Source organism: Syngnathus scovelli, chromosome 4, assembly GCF_024217435.2.
Source record: "Syngnathus scovelli strain Florida chromosome 4, RoL_Ssco_1.2, whole genome shotgun sequence".
Taxonomy (NCBI): Eukaryota; Metazoa; Chordata; class Actinopteri; order Syngnathiformes; family Syngnathidae; genus Syngnathus; species Syngnathus scovelli.
In genome coordinates, this window is record NC_090850.1 from 22,155,098 (window position 1) to 22,171,943 (window position 16,846).

At 39.7% G+C, this 16,846-nt stretch overlaps 1 protein-coding gene and 1 long non-coding RNA gene across 5 annotated transcripts in view; one reads left to right on the forward strand and one right to left on the reverse strand.

The window, feature by feature from the left end:
- The window catches only part of LOC125967743 (uncharacterized), a 136,460-nt gene that overhangs the window by 103,629 nt on the left and 15,985 nt on the right, over positions 1 to 16,846 (reverse strand). The gene's annotated exons all lie outside the window — the stretch shown is intronic.
- The window catches only part of LOC125967738 (protocadherin-9), a 102,921-nt gene that overhangs the window by 78,024 nt on the left and 8,051 nt on the right, over positions 1 to 16,846 (forward strand). For 2 of the 4 annotated variants that reach the window (XM_049719055.2, XM_049719054.2), the window contains one exon: positions 926 to 1,127. In XM_049719055.2, coding sequence (XP_049575012.1) covers positions 926 to 1,127 — 202 coding nt within the window. The remainder of the gene's footprint in view (positions 1 to 925; positions 1,128 to 16,846) is intronic. The other 2 variants (XM_049719057.2, XM_049719056.2) reach the window with 1 other exon arrangement.

The window sequence follows — 16,846 nt, forward strand, 5'->3', positions numbered from 1 at the left end:
GCAATTTTAAATATATAATGAGGTCATTTGCATTAGACTGCAGATTGGCTGACCTTTGCTTTTTGCCAATAATTACTGTAAAAGCTGCCGTGCCTGTCTGTCATCAACAATGATATGGCACGAACACCTCGCTCTGCCCACAAAAGGTTAGCTGGAGGCTTGGGTCTGGACTTATGAAAAAGCCGCAGGAAAATGTCATTAGAGCTGGAGGGAAAAGACAATCAAAATTAGTCGTTGGAAATTCAATCAAGTCGGCTTTAAAGATTGCGTGTGCGCGTGCTGAGTGTGTGAGTGCCCGCATACCAATAATTACCAGTTCCATTCTCCGTCAAATAATTTTGTTAACTCCACTTTGACTTTGCAAACCCAAATCAAACCGACAGCACCGAGTAAACCATTTCACGATGTGCTAACACTTTCCCACGAGTAGCTCCGTGTTGTACTCTTTGTTAATCATGTCTGCTGTTACATACAGTAACACATTTTTTCACTTTTTTTTTTTCTCGTGATGAGTAATTTTCTTGCTAATATGGGTTGTCTCACTGTGCAGTGAAACGTGACTGTTTTGCGTTTATTAACACCCCCCCACAACTATAACACCGTCTAAAATCAGCCGTAAATCTGAAACTGCATCGTTTTATCAATGTTTAATTATTAATAATTAACCAATTTTCAACCCCTCTTCTTACTGAGTCTAAATTATCCAAGGCGACGTATTACCAACTGCAGCACTGTGAAGTAGCATGCACAAATAGATATTCATTATATGATAGTTATTTAAAAAATATATATAAATAAAAACAAAGAAAGGCAGAAATATTGCACAAATAGAAATTAATTTTATAATTAAAAATTTAAAAAAAACTAAAAATAAAGAAGGCAGAGCACTAACATGGAAGGCTCTGTTGTGTGCTCTTGGTTCTAGTCGCAGCGACGCGTCACGTTTCACCTGCCGGACGGCTCCCAGGAGAGCTGCAGTGACAGCGGTCTGGGGGAGCACGAGCCCGTTGGCAGTGGCTCCCTCCTCACACAACCTCTCCCTCTGGTGCAGGCGCAAGACGACTTCTACGAGCAGGCCTCCCCCGACAAGAGAACCGAAGCAGACGGCAACTCTGATCCCAACTCTGGTGAGTTTCACCATTTGGTATCCAAACAGATTTTCTGATCTTAGCACATTCAACAAGAGAGCTCCGGCTTGTGATAAAAGCGTGAGAAAATAAAAAGAATACAAGACGTGGTTAAGAACACAAGTTCTCAAGTATGATTTCATTTGGAACTACTCAAGTGGGTTTCCAGTGTATACATGAGCAGGTCATTCATTTCTCAGTTAATCATCCAGACATGTTGGTGCTTCCCAAGAGCCAACCTGGGTCTCCCGAAGGCTCTTCACCTATTTGTGAAACTCATTGGATTTATTTAGAGATGATTTCCCAGTAGGAAGTCGAGGTGCTCTGAAGATGTTAACTTTCTGCTGGGGATGTACATCTCCGACCCACTTTTCTCATTTTATCATTAAGTGGCAAGGCGTGCGTAGAGATCAAGCGCATCGCCCCAAGGTCGGTGGCAGGTTGTGTTGCGAGGGCGGAGGAGTCGGCGCCACGGAAAAACGAGTAGCATGAGTAAACGGGGGGGTGCTCTTTGACACAATTGTAGCGGAGCTAGTTGTAGTTGACACGGGAACTAAAGTGAGTAATATGCTGGCCTCTTTGACTCGGAGTGTTTTTAAATAGCATGTGATGATTTCCATACATGGCACGTATCGCTCTGTATTTATAGATAAGCAGGATAAATCATATGTAGAGCATTCCTCTTGTTAGCGTTTCCCTCTATTGTTTGTTTCACTTTTGACCTCACGTCACTAGATATTTTCCTTCCTTCTAAGTCAGACCATTTGAAAAAGTCAACTTTTTTGAGGAATTGGTTTTAGAAGAAAAACAAAATCCGAAAAGCATAAACATTACAGGTCGTCAAGCCTTCAAGCGCGTGTCCCTTCACTCAGGCTATTCAAAAATTCTGAATGTGGCGTTCTTAGGGACGTCTGGCGGGTGTTGCTTCTTTATCTTCTTAGGAAAATATGAAGAAAAAGCAACGGTGAACATGGCAACTAACTTTCGGTTTGCACAACAACTCACAGGCACTTTAATACTGCAAATAAAAAGCGGACATTGTTTTGGAAATTACTAGACTAACCAAAAAAAAATCTCTATTAAGTAAATAATACAGGTGGAAACTAAATGAAAAAGTTCCCCCTCAAATATTTCTCAATCAAAGAAACAATGTTTGAATGCTTCAAGCAGACACAATCCAAGTGAAGAAAATCAAAAGAGTTAAGATAGAAAACCAAGCTGACATTTTCCAAAGCTGACCTCTCAAGAGGTATGTGGGCGCCCTCCCGTGACAAGGACACCAACAGCATCAAGCCTACAAGAGGGACACTTGGGTTTTGAAGGAGCCAATGAAGTGAGCCAGGAAACTAAATACACACTGGTTAATTATTCAGATAAGAACACAAGTGCAGGTAAAAAGCTGAAGCACTGACGCAATAGCTCGCCATTGTCATGCTTTAAAGCATTTCCATCTCTTAGTTAACACAATTCAGGGAGTAAGCTTTTTTTTTTTTAATGACAGACCCGAGTAAGAAATGTAGTCCCTTCACGAATTTGAATTATAAGCATTTATCATGCAGCGCCATAATATTGATGTAGACATAAACAAATGATAAAAGCCGCAACGGACATGAGTTTATTACAACAATCGTGAATCAAATATCCCGTTGCCAAGAAGATATAGGCGTGCTTGATGATCTATAAAACATCTTTAAGCATTTTTACTCTGTCCACTGTTGGATGTGAAAAGTCATTTTAATGACGCTTGGATGCCAGCCAATCAAATGTTGAATTTGAGTTAACCTGCCACCTTACGGCATTTGATGGCTCGACTCAACCGACATTTCCTACGCTTTCTTCTTCAGGGTATATCAAATTTACAAATGAGTCCACAAAATATGACAAGGCCATGATTTATAATGTCAACTCAGTCCTGTAAGAAATGTGACAGAGGAAACTTTTTTTTCTTTAGGTACTTATATAACGAAAGGCGTATAGAGGCAATAAAAAATCTTCGTCAGCATATTTGCATTTCAACAAATACAAAATTCATAGTGATCTGAGCAAAAGACTGCATCTACTCATCTATAATGAATCATATTTACAGTGAACCTAGAGATGAGTCAGCACGCCGCATCTCGACACTTCCTTTCGTTAAGACACAACAGGGGGAAGATGTGTTTGTGCTGCACTACTTCCTTGCACACGCCGGCTGCTTTTCAAGTGTGCTGTCTGCTCTCATGTGTGGTAATTAGGCTTTTATCTGCATAAAGTTAGAACCGGTAACCTTCACAATGTGGTATGAAAATCCGAATGATATATTGTAGTTCAGGGGCGTCAAACTTTTTTTTGTCACGGGCCGCATCAGTCATAGTTAAAATTGTCAACCCAAATAAATGTATGAACGTCTTATATTGTATATATAGAGACACAGAGATGAATAAAAACTGTTCAAATATTTAAAAATGAAATATTCAAATCAAATCATTGAAATCAAATATTTAAAAATAAAAAGTGTTTAAAAAACGAATGGTAATAAAAATTGCTAACAATATATATTTTTTAAATGAAATTTGAAATTTTGGAATTGCCATAAAAATTCGATGCACAATTTGTCTTTGAGCGCCTCCTAAAATGATGTGGCGGGCCGTAACTGACCCCCTGACCTTGACTTTGACATCTGTGCTGTAGTTGAATCTTTGACAGTATAGCTGCCAAGTAACAATTACAATTTCAAATGAAAAAAAAATACTCGCCAACAATCAGAAAGCAAATTAATTTCATAACTTAAACGTATGAAGTTACTTTTGAGTTGCGGTAGGGCAACGAGAAGTTGAATGTACTCAAGCCTCTACTGACGTTCTCCCAGTTCTTCCACTGACGATTACAACCTCCATATTATTGATGTTGCAGTGAACTGCAAAGACGTCAAACCTCTTGAGAATGAGCGATGCGAATATTCCATCCAAGCAGTTGTATGATATATGCACGGAGACAACGAGGTGACTGAAACGATGCAGAGGGAGAGTGGATAAGTGGTCAGGTTGTTATTTAAAATCGTATATTACAACTCCGCCTTGAGAAGCTGTCACTGGGCTTGCTAGAAAAGGGACACGTTTGTTGAAAATGCAACCATCACGGCCATTACTCACATGAATATTTCAGATTAATCGCCCACAGTCATGTATCATCATACGGGAGGAAAACATGCACCTGATGTGTGTCTATGGCAGAAAACACCGGAACATCCGAACATTAACTACATTTGGCAGGTTAGCCAGGGGGGAAAAAAGTTATGAGATGCAAAATGTGTTCGGCTACAACTTGGTACTATGCCGCAGATAATACAATAAATATGAAATTAATTTAAAAAAAATATATAAAAAATGTAAATAATTTATAATGAAATAAATAAAAATAAATAACCTTTATTGTCATTGTAACCACACAGTATACTACAAGTTAGATTTAAAACCAAATTGTTGATTTACAGTTGGAAACGTGAAAGCTGCAATGGAATTCGGTGGAAAATCTGTGCTTGAAGAAAGAAAAAAAAAATCCCACCCCCCCTTACAGCTTGAAATAGACTTCAGTGTAAATAGGAAATGTTGTCTTGGAAACACTTTTAAGAATGTGCTTTTCAGTCAATGGGACCATACTGATTTTGGATAGTGGTTGCGACAAGAGTGGAGACATGTCTGAAATACTGAACTCTTTCCCGGCAGCCATGTTGTTATTGTAGTTCACACGTCTTTCAACAATTTAGGAGGAACAATAACAGGCTGTCAGTTTGGCAGGCGTACGACCCCATGCAGCACGATTGCCACTGATTCTTTTTCGTGTGATTCACTTCACTTTGGAAAGACAATGCAAGAGCTTTAGATTCTTCTTCTTCAAAAAAAAAAAAAATAATAAGCAAACTTTTTTTTCCACTCATATAATTTTCTTTAGATCATACATCAGGAAGCGGTGTTAATCTCTCCTCTCTATTGGCCTCTGTAAATATGTTGCCCTAGGATACAATGGGCTTTAAAGGATTTCTGTCTCCAAAGAGAAATTAGACAGGTGCTTGAGAAGCCAACTAAATGGAAATGCTTGCTGGAGCATACAGGCGGAAGCGGGGTGCTGCTGTCAACCAGTAAACATCGTCTCAAACTCGCCTCAGTCATTATCGCCCTAGTCAGTGCCAACAGCTTGGGTGAGCAGACGGGGGCCTGATGAAGAGCATCCTCTAAGATGATTAGTCACAGTAAGGAGAAGAAGAAGATTCCTAGGAATGTGGGATTATAGTCGACTCTTTGGTCCCCGGGAGAGTGGCAAAACATAGCAATTGGCAGGAAGCTGTTTAATAACTTGCAATTAAGACAAACTGTTGATTCCAAATCAAGTCAATCCAATTGACTAGATTAAAGACTGATTAAGGTAGTTTCGTTTGTTTGTAGAAGATGAACGGAAGATTGTTTCTTTGTCAGTTTTACATCAGAAATGGGTAGATTGTAAAATAGGAAATGATTTTTTCCAAATTTTACAATCTTTGTCATTATAATCTGTGTTCTCTAGTTGTTACGTGATCAGCTTCTCTTGATGCTAATATATTTGCCATTGTGTGCAAAGGACGTTTATTATAAAAGTTTAAATGATCAATTATTGTGAGGCCAGAAAAATCCAATAATGGACTCCATTTTAAAAACGTGCTAATTTAACTGGATGATTTTGTCCATCAAATGTAATTTTTACAGAATCACTGACCACCCAGCCATAGCTAATATTTAACATTTTAATCCTTTGGTAAGACAACATTGTCTTGGGGTCACCAAAGTTTCACTCAGACTGGGCTCCTCAACATTTCAATGTTGTTATTCTTATAAAAAACTTTATTGTGCTTCCTATATTATCCTTTACGCCGATGAATTTATCTCAGTGTGGCAGACTCGGTGGTAGAAATTAATCCTTTGCTATTGGTCGGCACGAGGCAGAACATTTCAAAATGCTGATGAAGGAACATGAGCTAACTTCTGATGCTCATCTGCCGTTATTTTGCTTGCCTTTGAAGAACCCCATAAATGTTAAACATAATCTTTGAATGCAAAGAGTGAAGTTGATTGAATTAAATAGACACTTGCAAAGTCTGCTCAAAGGTAAAATACTCTCCCTTATTATTTAGGAGATTATGATTTGCCAAGAATGACAGGTTACTTTTTTTTTTGTCGTGACTTATCTGCTATTGTTCAGAAATAATACAATAGAAAAAAAACAATGCTATTAACTATTAATGCTTTGCGGTCACATTGCTCGAACTTGTTGGATTTTCATTAAAATTCAGTTATTCTGATTGATGAATAATTCTATACACAAATATGCACACACACACACACACACACATTGGTAATGCTAAGTTCACAGAAACATTTTTCAACTGTTGTTGATGTGGTAAAAGTGCATGCAAAGAAACTTTTTGAAAAACAAAATTGTCGTAGGAAGTCTTCACTTTGCAAGTTAATTTAAAATACAAATTTTAACGAGGAGAATTTAGATGATTTAGATATCCTGGTGATAGCATCGGATGAGTGAGAAGTGATTTAATTTGACAAGGGCGGTGAAACTTTATTTTTGAAAGCCATGCACATGCAGGCACCCCTAAAAATGGCGAGAAAGATAATATCGCATTGAAAATACTAGATGACAGCTGAATTCAAGGTGAGCCGACAGGGCATGAAGTAATCACTCAGGGAGTCAAATGCATTCTGATCTTGTAAGTGATGGAAGGCAAAAAGGTCAGTCGCAGAGCAGAGCGCATTTCAGGGGAGAAAAGCTTGTAAAAGCTTTCAGCGTGAATTTCAATGACATTTTTCACACTTTGTTTAGTGTAGCGAAGGTGTGTATTTGAAACACGGGGAAACAGGTCTTGAAATTGAGTTATTACCGTTTACGCTATCGCGGCCCTTCGTTGATTATCACTTAACCCGTCTTGGCGCCGAGATCAAATGCCGCGATAACAAAAAATGTGCCGATTACAGGCTATGTGGAGAATTTATGCAGAAATATAATATTATCTCGGTTGAAGCTGTTGAGAAGCTGAGAAAAAAAGTCATGTCGTGAAGTTGGCCTGAAGTGACAGCTATCGACTGAGTACAAATGCGTGATGTTCTGTGAGGATTATAAAGACACAAAAGTTCAGGGAGGATGTTGAGAGCTGAACAACTGTTGCTAAGAACACGCAACCTCAACTTATTCTATAGACGTCAAAGATGGGTTGGCAGTGAACAAGTTCATGTAGCATGTGTGGCAAGCCATTAAAGAGAGTTCTGCTCAACTATGAATTGTCTTGCGCTTGCCATCTCGTGTTACTAGCGATCCACCGTGCCTCCCTGCTGTGTCCTCCTTGAACCTTAAAAGCGGGAGCTAATCCCTGAAAATGCCATCCGGAGCTTGACAAGTCACCCGTTGCTTACTGGTGTGGAATTTGCCACTAGGTGAGAAAGATAGCCTTTAATCTTCTTCCATTACAACCTCCCCATTTTGCATGCTAGACAGACTTAACCAGATCAAGTGTGCGACACATACTCGGCAGAGGGCAATCCCCGAAAAGCTGAATGCAACATTTTCTTTTAGTTTAAAATGTCAGCTTTTTTTTTTTGTCTTATGATATAAAACGACTATCGTAGTAAACTGGGTGGATTCCGATTTGCATAACAGGTGGTAGTAGAAGTTCCTCTGGACATGAGACACCTGGAATGTCTCAGATAAAGTCCCTCGATCTTTAGATTTAAATGTCGTGATTGACAGCTGTCTCAAGTGCCCTAATGCCAAGTAACGTTCACATTTCAGTGATATGACAATGACATTTTACACAATTAATTACAGGTGGAAAAATTGAAATGGATGTGTTGGGCTGTGCCATTTGGGCAGAATTTTAATGAGAGTGAAATTGTCTGTATATTGAAACATTTATCAAAGTTTGAACTCCAAAGCGGACTCTATCTGTCAGTGACAAATCGTGTTCATCTCAACTCTGAAATTAATTAAAAAAAGAAAAAAAAACAGGGCTGGTTAGCACTGTGATAGCACACATATGTACAACATAGGTGTCAAATTAAAAATTGAGTTTACGTTAATTAATTGCTAGCAATTTTTATTTACATTATTCTTTTAACATTTTAACCGTTTTGGCCCTGCGAAGGAAACTATGACTATGATGTGAGTTTTTGTGTTTTCATCTGAATTCTACCATCAAAGCGATTCATTTCAATATACGGAATATTACAACCCTAATGAGGAAAAGCGTTTTTGAAAAGAAGATGGATGGATGATGTAAGACGGAGTGTGTGGGAGTAAAGAGCTTGAAAGAGCCCTCAACCCTGATGTTTCATTGATATTCTGTATCCCATTAAGGAGCTTTAATATAAAAGACTTTGGTATTGTATGATCAGGTGATTGATCAGTCAAATGGTGAGCGTTTGTGCTATTCTGATGCATCAATTAAAGATCTGTGCCATGTCAAGTCCAAAGCAAAGCGGTGGCTTCATTAAAGAGAACCATCGCAAGTTGGTGAGCTGCACCCCTTGTAAGTTCAACCAACTCCATCTTCAACCTTCCCATATCAATGAGCGGATGTTCATAAGAAGTTCATGTTTGAAGCTCCAATGCATATTCCAAGCTACATCAAAAAAATCAGACCAATTTCCTTTAATATAGCAACAGCTTACAGCAAAAGGAGCTTTCACACAAGTCCCAAGTGTCTTAATTAATATTTATATGTGTCCAATGCCTCAAACTTTGCCTTCAAGCTTTCATTAAATTATCATAAGTTAGGGGCCCGGTCGGGCTTTTCTGTGTAGTGCTGTTCTCTTACACAAATATGGCATCCTCAAATCCAACCCCAAACATTTTTTTTTTTTTAATGACATAATACCAACAAATTGGGGGAAGGGTGTTAAAAAAAATGCTTTGCCCACCCTTTATTTTGCATTCAAGTTGCCTTTGGCAGCCCCAAACCTTTGCACCCTAAGCATTACATTCTGCACAATTAGAGGCCATCCTATGAGCTATCTGACAGCGTGACCAGGAGGTGCACAATACCTTGTGCTCTACACAGTGTTGCTAAATGCAAGGCAGCTATGATAATTAGTGTTCCTAGCCAGAAGCTCCTCACTGGCGTCTCACCCCCGCACTGACCCGGGGAGATTGGAAAGACGCCTGCTGGCTCCCGAGGGACCGAGCCTGTCAGGTCTGTCACTTCTCCCATGACACGGGAGTGAGTGGAGGTGTTTTAAATGCCAAAAAGGAGCCCCTTTCCGCAGCCCTCGTCTGGTGCCGGAATAAAAGTCCTGTCTGTCAGCGCCGTGTCCCCTGCTCTCGAGAGCCTGAAGCAAAAAGCTGAAGCTAATTGTCCAGGCTGAATTACCCCGCCGCCAAGGAACAAATCCGATAAGATGACGTGACATTGTTTCCGAGTTAACTTCAGCCCCGTTATACCGGAAGATGTATTTTCATAAGCCGCCATCATGCGAACGGGTCGTGGCAGCGATGGAGAGCTTTTGTCACGTTGCGCTAATTTGAATTGATTTTCAAAAATCGTCAAGAACGGGATGACATTTGCATGCAGGCAGAGTGGAGATCGAAGATAGCGAGCGAACCGACTCGATGCCGATCTGCATAATGATATTTGTTTGCTCTGTGTTTGTTCTCCCTTTGACACCGAGCTCAAAGTGATGAGATGCAAATTTCATGGTTTTTAGAATGAGAGGCTTTCTCAAGTGAATAAGAAGTCAAGTCATCCATGCTAAGTCGAGAAAATATTTTCAGCAGACCTGCTGTATACAGCTCACAGCAGATGATGTATTTCAAAGTCACATTTGAACAGAAAGCAGCTTTTTACCTGCGTTCAAACTGGAACTTTGCTTAAACACTCGCCTCGGTGCTTGAATTCTAAGGCAAGATTGAATTTCCTTATTTTATGCTCAGGGGAACAAGCAGCATTTTTTTGTGTGTCTCTTTGTTGCCATTTCATAAATAGGCCCATCAAACAGGCTGCTTAAAAAGCAGAATACACAAATGGAGAGGTTTTGGATAAAACATTTTTTTTTCCTCCACCAGAATAAAAAACGTTTCTTTTTTTTAAAATATACATTAGGATATCTTTTGGAATGTAGATTGCAGTTAACTATTAGAAATAGTAACTTATATGTGAGGGGACGAGAATTTGGAATGCAACAATTGCCGGAAAGAGAAAACTATTTTGGACTAAACTCATCCTATCATTGAAAATACTTTCCATTATGCAAACAAAAAGTGACTGTTTATTTTATAATACATTCAGGCTTTTTGAGCTCTTTATGGACCAGTTTTTGAAAAACAATATCTTCTCATTATACACATTCTGTATTTAAGTCTTCTCACAGGGAAAAAAAAAACAATCTGCATGGATGGACCAAATTACTGGCACTGAAGAGCAACAAGTGTGAATGCGTGAAGTTTGAAATTATTTCACACTTAATAAAAGAGTCTTCAGTCCAATGTGTCTTTGGCGGCTTAACTTAAACAACTTTGACACTAAGGTAAAGATTGTTAGCTAAATTTAATGGAGCCTCCAACTGCACATTAGAACTAACAATTTTTTTCGTAAATGACTTCTCGCCGAGGAAAACGAGCCAAAGTGCACAGCGAGGCATGATGTAAGAAGAGCAGCAGATGGGTTTGCAGAAGAGAAAGAGAGTAAACCTATCGTATCAGCGGGGCCATATGCGACTTGGATAGCATCCCAATCCGTGGTGCGTAAATAAAGCAGATGTTTGCTTGACGATTGCTGCACTCTAAAACCGCAACAGAAACTTCAAAGTTGAAAAAAAAAACAAAAAAAAGTCATAGGATAGCTGGCTCCAAAACAAAACTCATATTGTTTTTTAATGCGACTTCAATATGATGAGTAATTAAACGATTCATAACTTTGTGGGAAGGTTTGAAATGAAGTGGCATTTAGTACCATTGATGGTTATAGACGTTAAAGATATGAACTGGGTTGGCAGTGAATGAGTTAAGTGACAAGCCCTCACATTTGTTGACAGCTCCGAGTAAAGGCCCACGATGTCACACGATCAGCCACGATGCCCCCACGATATGACTCAGTTAAAAATGGGTCGTTGTGACCTTTCCCTTGGGTACGAGAGCCGTCTGGAAGCGAAGAGAGGACTGTGGCTGTTTGCGTTGCGGCCATTATGTTATTCAGCATTCATAACGGTTTAGCGCCAAAAGCTCTGTGAGTCACTATTTTTTCTGAGGATCAGGGCCGACAGGTTAAGCAATGGCGACATTAATGCCGAGTAACCTCTCGTGTTGTCCTGATTGCGCCCGGCGGTAATCTTTGTTTTTCTTTTAGAACATGAAAACGTTATAAAACGCTTTATCGGCTCAAATAAATGGGGTCAAGATGCTCATAAATGGAAATTATGGAAGCTGAAGACTGCGGTAAAAAAAAGAAAGCGAAAGCGACAGCTCGTTTATGTCTTTTCACAGTCTCGTGTCATTTCCACTTGGCCTGAAATAGAAATTATATTGATATTTCATAGGGTGGATGTTGATGTATGTCTGATTGCCCTTGAGGGACTTTAGCTCCCCTTTAAATTAAGACTTGGAATAATCAAATACTATGAATTTTTATTCTTCTTAATCATGAAAAGGATGTGTGGGGGAACAGCAGAGCCAGAGTTGATTAAAGTGCGGCAGAGATTCATTGAATCTGGCTCAGAGCTCAAAGGAGTGGTTTAAATAGTAGTTCATTTAACAAAATGTTACGTTCTTAATGGCTAGGTAATAAGACGGTCTTTATCTTTTATTGAAAAAAGTGGAGTCGTCTCACAGCGTGATGTATGCCTCTAAAGGGAGCTTCTTGGAGCAAAGGCAGCGGGCTCGAAATATCATGAGAGAGATCAAACATTTGATCATGACTCCGCTTACCTGCAGGCTCGGACTAGAACCGGCACTTGGCGCCACAATAAATCGTTTAGTCTGAAAATGACTGTTTTATGCCTGTTCAAAGCGGAAATGGGATCAATGACAGTCAAGTTCACGCACACCTCGCAGATGTTCTCTCCGAGGCCAAGAGTGTCGTTATTGGAATTGCATTTTAATGCACCGCGAAAACAGCGGAAAAAAAAAAGCCATTTAATTCTTCAAGCCAAACTTTATATACCGTAGCAGTTAATATTTCAGTGGCATGTATGTCACTAATTATCAAAAGAAAATAATTCATCACAGCCAACAACGTTATTCATTGCAGATCACACGGAAGGTGTTGCTCTCTTTCCCAACTCCCAAAGATGATCAAGACAAAACTCCCAAAATATCGAAACTCTCTCATATTGATCATCAGTTTGATCTACTTTTGCACATCGGCAGCATATGATGCTCAAAGAGTAATCCATCAACCCTTGTTGTGTTGGCATATGATAAAAGGTGGGGATTGTATAGGTCAATCCTGATGCCCTTTTATGCTAACTACCTGATCTCTCTTCCCCCACAGCTCGCTATTCTATAGACACCCTCCAAACCTTGCGTTATTTACACCAACTTGACATCTATTGTTCCGGATATTCAGGCTGCTTTTGATTCTAATGAATTGCGCTGGAGCTACGAGGTCGAGTCTTAAAATAAATGCAATTAGTAATGTCAAAGGCCTTACACACAACCTCGTGTTACTCTTTGTACTCTTAATTACTGCTATGCGGGTCTCTTCTAAGGACAATTTGCCCTAGCGACTTGTAGCCTGACACAAAATGCTGCAGCCAAACACTTGGAAGGATGCAGGAATGTCGTAATGTCCAACAAAATGGTTGTGCACTGATTTTTTGTTTTTAAACAAACCACATTGCCTTTTAGCAACGAGTAGGAGTCTTGGTTCTGAAATATTGGGCTGCATAATTAAAGGTAATTCAACTAGCTTATGTAACTAGTATTGTTGCTGCAGAAGTTCGAACTCTTTAAGCAACGGATATCTGAACACAAATTGTGCAGCAACACATGCAGATCTACAATTTGAATTTCGTCACCCTAGTGGCCAAGATGGCGCCCAACGATTGAACGAATTAATGGCGTTTACGTTCATTTGGGGTTAAAACGATTTGAGATCATTTCGCAAACTAATCAAATGCGTACTGCAAACGCTGCAGCCAACCCGCAACATCCACATTCAAAAAACAATCACCTATGGGCATCAATCGTCTGCCGCTCTTCTCACGTCACCACATCCCAAGGATGAAAGCAATTATTGCGCCGCAATTAAATCCACTAATGAATTCACTGGCTGCTCTGATGCGACGGTTCAAGTGTCATCTAGATGTGTTTATGGGTCATGTGAAGTGAAGGGTATGAATAGCAGTGAAGATTTTATGCATCTCTTGGCACACACAGGACGCCCACCCTAGGCCACCAAGGATATAACATCCAGAGTAATGTCATTTAGACCTTGGCGAGCTTCTCGTGGCCCACTCAAGGGACTTTCTCGCCTCCGCAACGTCTCTCGCTCTTCTCAATTCTCGCCGCCCTCTGCCTCTTGTTTTCCTCTACTCCTTGGCAGCCTTGCTGTTCTTTTCCCTCCCTCCATTTTCCACCTTCTCCAAAGGCCACTTTTGTTTCCCGCCTTTTATCCCCATCGCCCCTCGCTTTGGCCAGCCCACCTCCCGGAGCTCGCCCCGGCCGACTTACCGTATGCCGTCGAGCGTCATCACACAAAGCGGTGGCATGATCCAGAAACCCCATTAACACTGGGATTTCACCCAGAGATTATTTAAGTGTGGCATGCCTGCCAGGCAGCGTTGTTCTCTGTAATCTGGTGAATAGAGTAGGACTCTGGGAAGAAGGGATTTGCAAGAGTTTCAAGGCTGATTGGGTTCTAGAATGGATACAAAATGGGCTTTTAGGCATTTTCAATATTTCAGTCCCATATGGAGTTGGATTTAGGTCGTGGGGGCAATAGCACAATGTGTTCAAGAGAAGTTGAGGTTAAATCCCCGGCAGTATGATCCCATTCTTGACTAGCTATGTATTCTACGGAGGTTTGCAAAGTAATTTAATTTGAGGTAATTGTAGCAAGGAGCCGTAATTAAAATAATTCAAATGCACGCCATTTATAGAAGAGGGAAATGAAAGGATAATAAGGCCGATGGCTGTTTCCGCTCGTGGCCCATACGTGGCTTGCCTTTCATTATCATTCCTTTGTAAGTGCATCTAAAATCACATTTCTTCACGTGTCACAGGATTGAACGTCGGATAAAAATAACAAACTTAAGACAAAGCCAACGTTGACACCTTTCATCTGACTGTTTAATAAATATTACTGTCTTGGGGACTCGTTTCTATTGAGTTGTACTTTTTGTTTATAGTGACTGTCACTGTTGTTTTCCCACTTGTGCTTCCGGAAATACTGCTCGGCGTGTCTCGGGGTGATAGCAGAGTGTGTCCTCGCCGCCGCACGGTTGGTTCCCTTCTCACAGCGGCAGAGGTCTTTGACCCAATCAGTAAGTCAGAGTGCCTGCTGATTTTTTGACATTGAGAGGGGCACAGACAAAGCTACTCATCAAACATGGGATGATTGAGGGGATTGGAGGAGGAATGCTTTTGGACCGAGGGACGCTTCCAATTTACATGCTGGCCTTGCGGTGTCAGACTCAGAAATAGAGACGATGATAGTTATAGACAACATCTAACAATGGAAACTATTTTCTTTTTATGGTAGAGAAGACATTTTGAACAGCTCCTGGTATGGATCTGTATCTCGTGTTTAAAGATTAACATTAAAAGCCATTTTTTTTTTCTCCGACATTAGGAAAACTAAATATTCTTGCAAAAGGCCACATTTTCTTTCAAGAAAGAAATGTTGTGTTGATTTTACTCAATTTTATTTCATCAAGTGGTTGCACAAAATGAAATCATCTGTATCCGGATACATTTTAAAAGTAGATGATTGACTTAAAAAAAATAATCATTTTAAATTAAATAAATATTAAATAATAAAAAAAATCAAAAATATTTTGAATAAAAAAAAAATATATATATATATATATATATATATATATATATATATATATATATATATATATATATTTAAATGTTTTGAAATATTTTCAGCATTGCAAAATGAAGATTTTATACATTATATTTCACACTCAAATTTGCAGGAATAAACATCCAAGTCATCTTTGCATCATTCTAAAAAAAACAACATTCTAATTATCAAATATTTATTTAAAAGAGCCGCAAAAGTTTTGCTTTTTGTATTCTGATCAGCTGCCTTGGATAAATATGGCTTCTACGGTCAGCGGACCAATCTCATTAAGGACAGTAAAATGCCGTAAACTAGATTGCTTCCACCGTCTCTCCTCGATTATAGTCTTCTTGGTAATTAAAAGCCGTGTTCACACGCCATGTCATTTCATGAGTTTTGGCTGATGGTGAGGGGAGCGTTCCAAATGGAAGGAACCGAACCGCTTTCATCCTCATGTTCGCCGCTTAGCAGTGAGCGTGCATGCTGGAACGAGTCAGTCCAACCGGGAAGAGTCCTGATTGTAGGCACAGATGTAAGGATTTAGGAGTGCTCAATGCTGGCATTTACACAAGGCGGCATCATAAAAATATTCTCATATTGGGCCCTCAGAGACACAACCAAAGCAGATAATCCTCCAGATTAGTGTGATTGATTGTTTCCTCCAAACAGGATTTAAAATAGCAAGATAGTTACAATCTTCCCCGTGATTGACTGCCGAGCAGTCGGAACAGACGGCGGCTCGCCCGTGAGACCCAACGAGATAAAGGGCAAGAAAAAAAAATGGAGTATCCTTCCAAGATGATTTTTTTTTTTTATGTCGGGACTCGTAAAATCCAGGTCAATTAACAAGTTCGTGTCCTTGAGTTTAATATTTACCTTTCGGCAGATGTTTCCGTTATTTGGAACACCCTCAAAAAAGACGACCTCGACGAATGCACAGCTCGCATTTGATTTTCTTGGTTTGAAATTTCAAAGGTATCACCTGCTGTAATTGCCTGACTCAGGAATCTATAAATCATTCTTCACTAAGGTCATCTTGTAATTTCTTGCCTAATGTTGGCATTTATTTTCCTAGCATGCTCTCTTTTTCACATTTAATCTTGCCAGGTCATTTGAAAGATTAATTGCTGCCATCTTCAAAAACAACAAATTAGTTACACACGTCCTGACATTAAACGTGAGCACAAGCGCACACATCAATACCAACGCGGTGATAGGGAAAAAAAAATAAAATAAAGCTCCATTGCAGATGAAGCTATCACCGAGGTGCCCTTCCCCAATCAATCACGGAAAGTGTTAAACCCCGTAAAACGGTCCTGTTTTTCATGCAAGTTCATTTGAACAAGTCTGCAATTTGTGTTGAAATTAAACAAAATTACTTTCCAGTATTGTTGCACCCAGGAAGTCATTTAAATGTCAAATGAAATCCATGTTTACAATTGGTAACGCCTTTTATTTCCTGTGCTCCAAAATGTGATCATGATGGCTGTCTATTTATGACTCGGTTCCAATCCATGTAAAAAGGTAACTGCCACTTTTATACTTTCCATGCTTGGTCTTAAGTGTCACTCCTCATTTCTCATCTGCACTCGTGTCAGTTTATGGCTCAGGAGTCTCATTGTTTAATTACGTAGTAAACACCGAGGCGATCGGAAATCCTTGCGACGTAAACAATGATTGCACGTCCCCATTTAGAGCAACA